Source organism: Aulostomus chinensis, chromosome 3 (assembly GCF_037954235.1).
Source record: "Aulostomus chinensis isolate RoL2024-O1b breed Wild chromosome 3, RoL_Achi_v1.0, whole genome shotgun sequence".
NCBI classification, from domain to species: domain Eukaryota; kingdom Metazoa; phylum Chordata; class Actinopteri; order Syngnathiformes; family Aulostomidae; genus Aulostomus; species Aulostomus chinensis.
In genome coordinates this window covers 23242713-23252864 of record NC_141322.1, presented here as the reverse complement: position 1 = coordinate 23252864, position 10152 = coordinate 23242713, and the positions used below count along the sequence as shown (strand labels likewise).

Sequence of the window (10152 nt, the reverse complement as noted above, 5' to 3'; positions counted from 1 at the left end):
TTTTTATCTGACTGGATCCCACCAGTCTTTTCCTCTCGTGAATTCGCCATTTGACTTCATTTTATTTGATGTGATAATCTCTTCTTTATTTTATTTAATGACTCGATGCATTTTCTCCTCTGTAGTTCAGCCTCTTTAACCGTCGCGTCTAAAAAGGCAGTTAACTGCATTTAAGGATATTGGAAACAGAAAGAGGGGTTGAAACCAGAATAATAAAATCTTGAATGGAAACCACAGACTCGGGGAGCTTAAGTTTTTTTTATGTATGTGGCGCAGGCCGGGGTTCCATGTTCTTTTATTTTTCCTCACTCAGAAAAAGTCGCTTTTCGCTTTTCTTTTCTTTTCTTTTTTCTAAATTTTCAATTCTGTAAAAGCAAGAGTGCCGCGTCTCTGCCGGTAGTCTTTATGGGATAATGATAATACCGTTTAGATGATCTCGGTCTCTTCCTGGGACTTTACAGGACTAACCCCGGTGGAAGACAATGAAGCCGGGGAGACAGCAGGCATGTCCGCACGGTGATTGATGAGCAGCCCATTCATGCGTTAATCTTCAAGCTTGATTCGATGCTTTGGGGAGGTGGGGTGTCCCCCTCTTGCCCACCAATCTCCATCCATTTTCCTCTATCCCTCGGTTTTTATGGCTTCTTAGCGGCTCTATAATTAGGGGGCGGGCTCCCCGAGCCTCAAAACACTTCCCCGCGCTGGAGCCCAACTTCTTCCAAAGTGTCCCGGGACTCCGAGCTGCGCTTCTCCCGCTCCCCTCAGCTTCCTTAGGATTTTGTTTCTCAGGGATGGCCGCATCTATTCTGGAGGTAGGGAATGTAATTGTAAGTAGTTTTGATTTCTCTTCCTCCTCATACAAACACACTCTTACATGTGAATGCTTCTGAAAATCTCAGCTAATAATGTGAGGAAACTTAACTCAGGTTGGAAGAAGCCCACAAAAATGACACTAAAACTATTAGAGAGTTACTTGTGTTTATCTTTGTGCTTAATCAAATGTGGGCTCCTATTCGTGGGGTGCAGGACATCAGAACGCCAGCAGGCACTTTAGAAAATGATCTTTAAGGGCTTGATGGAGCGTTATTAACTTTAAATACAGCACAAATCAAGGTGATGTACCGCAGGGCTTCTTGCAAGAGATCAGTCACTGCATGGGAAGACAGTGAAGACTATAAATACAGGAATATTTAATCTGTTTTCTTGTCAGAAGTATTCAACGTTATTGTTAGAGCTACACTCAAAACAGCAGTGGAACAGCGGTAACTAAGGTTTACATACTGGAGGAACACTTCAAAGTTCTAAATAAGTGTGATTTTACAGTACTTACAGCCACATGTGTGTGGTAACGTTAGACAGACGAATCCTCCGTGCTTGTGACCTGCCACATGGAAAATGAAAACACGAGAAGAATGATTGCTGGGGAAAAAACCATGAAAAATGTAAAATTAAATACTTTCCACTGAGAGATACCAGAGAATCTGCTTGAAAAGTGGAAAATCGTTTATTTTCTAAACAGCCAGATGCATTTTTCGAATATTTACAGTAAACAGCATGGTTGCACAAAAATCTGTGAGATATCGACAGTTCGATAATGTTTAGAAATAATTGAGACATAGTTACAGTTGACTGTGCATCACATTGCAGAGTCACAGACGGGTTGTGCAGACAGGTGAACAAAACAAGCACACAAAATTCAGAATAGCGCGTGTGGTTGAAATGAAACAAAAGCAAGGGAATTTCTCTGTTGCTGAGCCGCGCAGAACCTCCACAAGCATAAACATTCACTGCTTGAAATTGCCTGACCACTTTGAAAACGGAGAGAACAGGAAAAGCCAGCAATGGCAGTCAGACATAAGTTTTTTATTAGGGTTGACACTGACAGGAGCAGCAGCAGTGAGCAGCCAGACAAACAGTCTCATTTTCTCGCTTGTCTCCTCCTCCTCAGGAAGACGCACGCTATGGCTCCAGTCCTCTGGCTATGTTAACTGCTACCTGTAACAAGTTTGGCAGCACCAGCCCAGTCAGGGATTCAGCTACACCCGGTAAGACCGGCAGCACCACTCCAGTAAAGAAGCCCTACAACATGACCTCCGACCTTCAGACAACTAAGAACGGGCGGAACGCAGATGGCAGTGGCCTAGCGGACTCCTACACTGGCTCCTTCACCACAGCTGGAGGCGGAGGAGGTGGCGGACTGCTTACCCCCACTGGAAGCCCCCCTCCTTCAGCTGGAGGCTACACTACAGAGTATAACCCTTTCTCCCACTCTTTCCAGACCTCTGTCTCCCAGGACCCGTCTCTTTTAGTGTCCAAGACCCATGCTACGGCAGACTGCCTCACCAGCGTCTATACCTCGCTGGATATGACACACCCGTACGGTTCCTGGTATAAAGCCGGTATTCACCCTGGCATAACTGCTGCCCCGGCGAATGCCACATCCTCTTGGTGGGATGTCCACCCCAACTCCAACTGGCTGTCAGCAACCCAGCCCCAGACGGACGGAGGTCTCCAGGCCTCGCTGCAGCCTGTAGCACCGCAGGCTTCTCTGAGCCCTCAGCTGCCGAGTTACAGCACCGATTTTACCCCCCTAAACCCAGCTCCTTACTCCTCTGTGGGACTGGGCTCTTCCTCACACCTCCTCCAGCCTTCCCAGCACATGCTGCCCCAGGACATGTACAAGCCCAAGCCTGTGCAAAGTGCAGGGCTGATGGAGAGTCCCATGGGTCTAAAGCCTGCAAGGGGATCAGGGGGCTACAGTGGCGGTGCAACACCCACCAGGTCTTCATGCGACTGCCCCAACTGCCAGGAGCTGGAGAGATTGGGGGCTTCAGCTGCATCCCTGAGGAAGAAGCCAGTCCACAGCTGCCACATCCCAGGCTGTGGGAAGGTCTACGGCAAGGCCTCGCACCTCAAAGCCCACTTGCGCTGGCACACTGGCGAGCGGCCCTTTGTGTGCAACTGGCTGTTCTGCGGGAAGCGTTTCACCCGCTCAGACGAACTGGAGAGACACGTGCGGACACACACACGAGAGAAGAAGTTCACCTGTCTACTGTGCAACAAGCGTTTCACACGCAGCGACCACCTTTCAAAGCACCAGAAGACCCATGCAGATTCTGCAATGCATGGAAAAGCTGTAGCTGTGGAGGGAGAGACAGACCCTCGCAGTGAAGATACCACAGAGCTCAACACCAGCGCTGTACCCTCCAATCCTGTCGCCGACCCAATCACCAATGGAGATGAGAAGAATGGTACGCCCAATGGAGTGGAGAACAGCAGCGGACTGTTGGAGATTTGACTTCACCGAACGTTCAATTCCAGTTGGTTTTTAATGGTGAACGTCTGAAATGAAAGACAGCATTTGGTTTGGTTTCCAGACTTACAAAGGATATCAGATCTCATTTGAAAAGATTTGATGCAATAAATGACTAAGCATGCTGCAGATGACAGTCACTTCATTTTCTGTTTTCTGGGCCGCACACACACACACACACACACACACACACACACACACACACACACACACATAATATGCAAGCATACATCAATGCAAGATTGCAGGCTGACTTAAGCAGCCACACCAGCCCAGCACGTACGAGCACGCAAATATAAGTACCACGCACGTGCGCGTACACACAGAGAAATAAGTATGAACAAATGTGCAAGCGTATGCAATGCAAACATGCACAAACAGGAACGTGTGCTTGCAATCACACGTAAACACATTCATGCACACATTTTGAAGCCTACACACATTTTCTGCCTTTCAAATGAGACAAACCACTGGGGAAATTTAATCTGCAAAAGCAGAAGGAAAAGAGCTCTGAAGCCGCAGAAAGAAAGTAGTTTTAGAAGGAGACTTATGGTTACGATGATGGAGTTGATGGAGCATTGCATGCCTAGAGAAAAATCTGATTTACAGCTGTACTTCGATACTTATTCATTATTCCTGCAACAATCAGTGGACGGTCTTACTTACTGCTTCTTGTTGCCAAAGACATTTTGACATAAAAGGGTTTGCATTTCACTTTTGTTTGCTGTTTGCTTCTTACTATGTGTAATTTAATTTCTTATTTACATAAATAATCTAATTTATGCCTTAAATTATAAACATCAAGGATTATCTTGCACCTTGCAGGAAATATAATGCCTGACAAAACAAAATGCAAGATAGTTCAAGCTGGCCAAAAAGAAAATAAAATGCCTTAAATTAAGACTTATTTTTTTTCTTATTTATAACAATGGAGTTTGGGAGTGTGATTTAAAGATTTATTTATAGATCCTGAAGTTAGATGTGTGTAAACTATTTCTATATAATCTTTGAATTGTGAAATCTTCCACACCTTGAGAAGTAATGATAATAAGGGCCTCTCCTTGTTTGTACATACTATATATTTACAACAATATATAGATATTGTCAGGTGTGTTATTTTTCTACTTTTTTTTATGTATTTTCTCTACTTTGTGTAACTTTCCACGATGAAAAGATGTCAGTTAAAAAGAAACAGAAACATGAGAGACTTTTGCTCCTTAGGTAGACGTGAATAGATGTTTGCTGATTTGTTAGTGAAACCAGGAGATATTGTAAATAATGATAAAGCATGAAACCTCATGAAGATACACGTTGTAAGAGTTACAGTGTGGAATGATCATCTTGGTGCTTTTAAAAGTAAAGACATTTCAAAAAGGATTTTTCTGTGCTGATGTTATTTACGTGCACACCTCCCTCCGTCCTCTCCTTGCTCACCTCTCCTCCATCACCCTCCTTCTTTTCATTCTATATTTCCACCTCACAGGGGCCAAGCAAATACTTTCATTATCTTACGCAGCACAAACAATGCCGTCCACTGAGGCGAAGCCTTAACTCCACACAATGACCTCCTTTCAGTGATCCACTGTAGTTACACACAGGACAATTACTCCACTCTCAAGCTTGAGAGGGGTAATTACTGAGAGCGATGCTCCGGCAAAGTCAGAATAAAGGGGGAGAGTGGATTAGGACAGGGGAGCTGTGGTTGGATTGTTTACTGAAGGAGGTGGTCAAACAAAGGACCCCAATTATGGCAGGATGCAAGAGGAAAGACATGAACGCTAAAGAGAAGCTGGACTGACCACCAAGCGAATGTCTGTTCAAATGGATCAGCCTGGACTTGTGTTTAAAGTCACAAATAGTGTTTTTTTTTCTGTCCAGTTTCCTGTCAGGTCATTCAGGATTTTGTAGAATAATAAAAATACTTGAGTTTCGCGGACTGCCAGCTCAGCATTAAAAGCGAGATCGCCTGAGGAAAAGAGTCAGGATCTCTGCAGCAGATGTGTTGTCTAGAATAGAAAAACTTTATGATTTGTTCATAACATGTGGTTAACAGGTGACATTTAAAATAGATGATGCATGTTAACCGCTTCAGAGAAATGTTAAAATTATATTCACCACAGCTCGGAAATGTTGCATCATTTATTCAATCGTGAGACGGTGAAAAGTGAGGATTTTCGCGGGGAGACCTGTGCAGCTGGAAGCCCCCTGAAGCTGCCGACTCTCCTGTTGTAACATTTACACTTCCCAGGCTTCATGGTTCCAATTTAGGGCTTCTAATGAGCTGTAGTTGAGGTCAATTTATATAAAACGTCCCCGGGCCAACTCTGTCATCAGGGGCCGACATGTTTATGGTGGTCTGAAGTGGGAGCATGGTTGAGTCCACAACATAAAAGGCAAACAGGGGGAATAAAGTATGGGTAGGGTGTGTCAGGCAGGCGAGTCAGGGTGGGGGGGTTAGGAAGATGGTCAGTGGCAGCTCAGCCACTGGTATTTTAAAATATACTCTCCAAGCAGCGGTGGTGGAGTAGCCTTAACTTTATTTTTACTTTTTTTCTTTTTTAAAGGAAACATTAAGTGTTGCTTTAAACAAGGTCATAAAGAGACAAATATACTTAGAGAGACACATGGGGGGCAAAACCAGAAGCTGGACGATGTCTTCCATATGTACTTATATTCCATTAAAAAATGGAATCTAACACAGAGACATGTTTGAGTCTAAAAGCGTTAGTTCAGAGGATCCCAGACACACGTTAAAGCCATCACACAGTCCATTTCCAGCTAATACAGAGGGGTAATTTGAAAACATTCGCTCCAGCAGTGGTTAGCTTAGCCATAAGAGTTGATGAGGTACACTGCTTCAACCCTTACGATTCTAGCTCTTTAAAATGAGAGGATCACGATGCACTGAGAAAAATGCAAATTCCTCTCCTTCTATTATCAGGTCTTAACTGAATAGTCAAGTGAAACAATAGTGCTGACATAGCCACAGGCACAGGTGCTGATGCTTCCTACCGGGGGTTTGTGGGGGCAGGACAAAAGCACAGGTGTCTGCAGGTGTGACTGGCTCCCTGTGATGGGGCGGGGGAAGAAAGGGAAAAGAATGTCAGTACGGCCCCGGGGCTCAGCAGTTGGGCCGCAAGTAAAAAACAAGATAAGGTTTTTTAGCAAAGGGGGACAGGGTACTGACCTGAGTGAACCACAACATGACCTGGAGAGAAGAGGAGGTCAGGCGAAATAAAACAGGGGTTAAAGAGGAAAACAAAACAGATAAGAGAGGGCAAGAGGTAGAAAGGTCAAACCATCCTGAAGATGTGCTTTATATCTACGCTGCTTATCGTTTTTAGTCATCATTTACTTCATCCAGGGAGGAAACAACAGCATGTTTCAGAAACCCGCAATAGACGTGCCTGAGTGATGAAGCATCCTCATGTGCTTTTCTTCCTTCAAGCCGTAAATTTAGCTCACACTGTCGCAACATGCCTCCAAATCCAGCTGATGCAACACTGTTGTATCTTGCTGCACCGCTTCCTATCTCGCCACATCTGTTCCATCATTACATAAGTCACGGTAGTAAGACCATCCTCTCACTTTTTTAAATTTTACTACAAATAGCATCTTTTAAGTGTTTTTTTAGAATTCAGACATACACATGTAACAGTTTTGAAAGTTTAAAGAGTGTTCCCTCACTGCCCGATACACCAAATGCAACACTAAATGAGGCCATTTTGTTTATAGGAACTGTGGGAGGGTTGTGGGTGACTCTGTGCCCCTTTAAAAAGATAATATGCTTCCCATTTAATGGCCTCCGGATGACAAATTACTTCCAGGGGAAAATTAAGTTAAGAAAATTGCATGTGTAACACGTAAAGACACATCCACTCTACTTAAGCTGTTTGACATCCATAATTCAATTATACAGCAGCAGTAGGTGCTGTTTTGTATTGGCACGTTTGCTCAGGAGAAGGCAGGGAATCGGAATCATACAGTGTGTGTCATATTCACGTAAGCAGATACAAGGTCACTTGAAGGGTCTGTGAGCACATCACACTGCCTGCTGAAAACACCACACTTGAGTCTACTTTGTCTGTTTCACAGCTTTTTCTTTTCTTTTTTTTTTTTTGCTTCCAAGAAAGTGATGCATGATAAATACATGCGTGACTGTCGTTTAGCTCTTGTCTCCAAGCCTATTACTGGTTATTAAACCTATCAATATCACAGACATCTCAGTTTTGGAAAGCCAGGGGCAGCTGTGACTCAGGAGGTAAAGCAGGTCATCCACAAATTTCTGGGTTGGTGGTTCAACCTCTGTCTCCTTCTGTCTGCGTGTGTCGATGTGTCCTTGAGCAAGACGCTGATCCTTGGCTGCTTCATGGTGAATTTGAGAATGAACTAGAGGTGCTACTGTGACGTGCTCCGGTTAAAAAAAAAAAACCAAAAACCCATATATAATAAACATTTTTGATGACATTTAAATGACATTACGTTACAAATCTTCAGTGTTAGTTTTCAACTTCTTGCCATTTCCACACACTCAGAACAGTTTGAAATTATAAACCAGTTTACCAAAATGTGGTTTAACTTAATTTGACTGTTAAGTTTTATGTTGCTGAACATTGGCATTTTTCCACTCAAAGCAGTTTTACATCTTTAAAAGATAAACCTCAACTCAGAGATTTACCCCTCAGGTATTGAAATTCGGTTTTGAACGACAAGGCATCTTTTGATATTTGATCGTTTTGAGGTATAAAGGTATAGACGGAGTTCAATACCTCGCCCTACGCGTTTATATAAATGCAGTCCTTCTACATAGAATTGGAGCAAGTAGTGGGCTGCTGAGTGTGAGGGAGGGTTGGACCACGTAAAGAAAAGCAAATGTATCCGTCAAGTTGATTTTTCTTCATATCCATCAGTCACTAATGTTAGTTGTTTTAGAGACCCCCACAAAGCTCAGATTATAATATATAACATATATACACATCATACCCCTCCCCTTCCCTATGGGACCACTGCCTCTTAGAGATGGTTGGAAAAACACTTAATATCCTTACAAATATCAAATATCTTCAGCCCCCATAAAACTAGTCTTTCTTTTTGATAATTCTTACTATCTTCATGGTATTCTGACTGACATGCAGCCCAAAACCATCTCGTTTTCTTTCTCTCTTTTTTTTTTTTTAAGCTAAAGCCACAAAATACTTCCTTGGAACATTTTAAGTGAAAGGATTTAAGAAAAACCGTGCAGAGGAGGGGTGATGGAAGTGTATGACTGAAAAGCCTGAAAGGAAAAGGTAAAGACAATTAAAATGATCTGCTTCTGAAAAGTGAGAAAAAAATTGCAAATCAGCAATTAAGTCTGGGTTTTCTGAGGAGGGAGTCAACGGGGATAGAAGGAGACGAGAGGGAGAGACAGTGAGACTGAGAGGAGAGACTGAGAGAGAGAGAGAGAGAGAGAGAGAGAGAGAGAGAGAGTCAAACTGCAGAGAGAGAACTGGGTGATTTGGGTTGGAAGCGGGAGCAGCGAGCCAGGGTTGGCAGGGGTTTGGTGGAGGAGTGTGGTGGTTCAGAAGTCCTCCAGCGCGAGGCGCCAGTGTGTCCGGCGGGGGCCCTGACCATGAGCAGCCTCACCCCCCCTGAGCCACGGCCACAAACCCCCCCCTCACCACCAGCACCGCCACCCATCCAACCCAAAACCCACTGGCAGGCAGTGCTTCACTATGGCTGCTGCTGCATGTTTATTTAATATTCTGAAGAAATATCTTTGTGGGTTAACACACATACATACGCCATTACATATCACTCACCCGCACACACACACACACACACACACACACACACACACACACACACACACACACATGCACGCATACACACATTACCACCGCAATATATAAATAAATAAAGTCGAGTAATAACGTTCTCTTGATCTGTAGCCAAGAATAGAGTTGGAGAAAATCTTTTTCAAATGGTGTTTTCAGAAGCGTAGAGGGAGGAGCGTGAATGTCTGACACTGCATGTTGCCTGAGCAGGCGGCATGTCTGACTCCCACAGTGGAGAGAGAGTTTCTTGACAAACAAGAAATAGTTCCCATGTGACAGCGACAGAATGACTTCCAAAAATATTACAGCCAAATGTACTTGATGATTTAAATGCTGCTATGATTGTACACGGATGACACTGACAAAATAAGGATGTCACGTGTTGAGCAATTCACCACCTCTGAGTGTGTGGCCTATTAATGAGCACATTTATATGAGGTGATGGTGAAGTGTTAAATGAACAAATGTGCATGCCAGCCTTATTCTGAGAGTGCACAAGTATACACACACACACACACACACTAACACACATCTCTGATCATTACAAAGCAATTCCTTCAGACACAAATCCCTTAAACAGCCTTGGTTTTGGGGTTCATGCTCTCCCCCCTCTGTCTCCTCTCTCCTCAACAGCCACCAACCACTGCTGCTGCCAAAAATAATACAGGAGCGCCACTCGAACCCGCGCCTCACCACAGCACAGCTTGGCCGCAAAAGAGAGGGATCAAAACACACACAAAAAAGGAAACACATCATATTGTGGAAGGAGGGAAAAAGCGCATTCATCCAGCTCCATGCTTGACGATATCTACTGATGATTTTGGCAACAAAAGAACCACACATACTAATGCAAGCAGTCCAAGACAGGGAAAAAGAAAGTGTGTTTGTGGATATACAGTATGCAAGCATTTTGGATGAAGCATATTGTAACTGCTAAGAAGGCATTTCTTTCTGATCTCATTCAGTCAATGATTTAACCACTGTAGTTCAATAAAAAACACTTACATTATCATGTTAAAGGTC

The 10152-nt window shown here is 43.8% G+C and overlaps 1 protein-coding gene across 2 annotated transcripts; it reads left to right on the top strand.

Annotated features, from left to right (window-relative positions):
- The first annotated feature begins 495 nt into the window (after positions 1–495).
- On the top strand, positions 496–4575 carry sp7 (Sp7 transcription factor). 2 transcript variants are annotated; one of them, XM_086200829.1, is made up of 2 exons: positions 496–812; positions 1949–4575. In XM_086200829.1, the coding sequence occupies exons 1-2, from the start codon at positions 792–794 to the stop codon at positions 3296–3298; spliced, it is 1371 nt and encodes a 456-aa protein (XP_086056955.1). In that variant the 5' UTR covers positions 496–791; the 3' UTR covers positions 3299–4575. The 2 variants fall into 2 exon arrangements, with proteins under 2 accessions (XP_086056955.1, XP_086056954.1); XM_086200828.1 differs by having other exon boundaries at positions 496–827.
- Positions 4576–10152: the final 5577 nt, after the last annotated feature.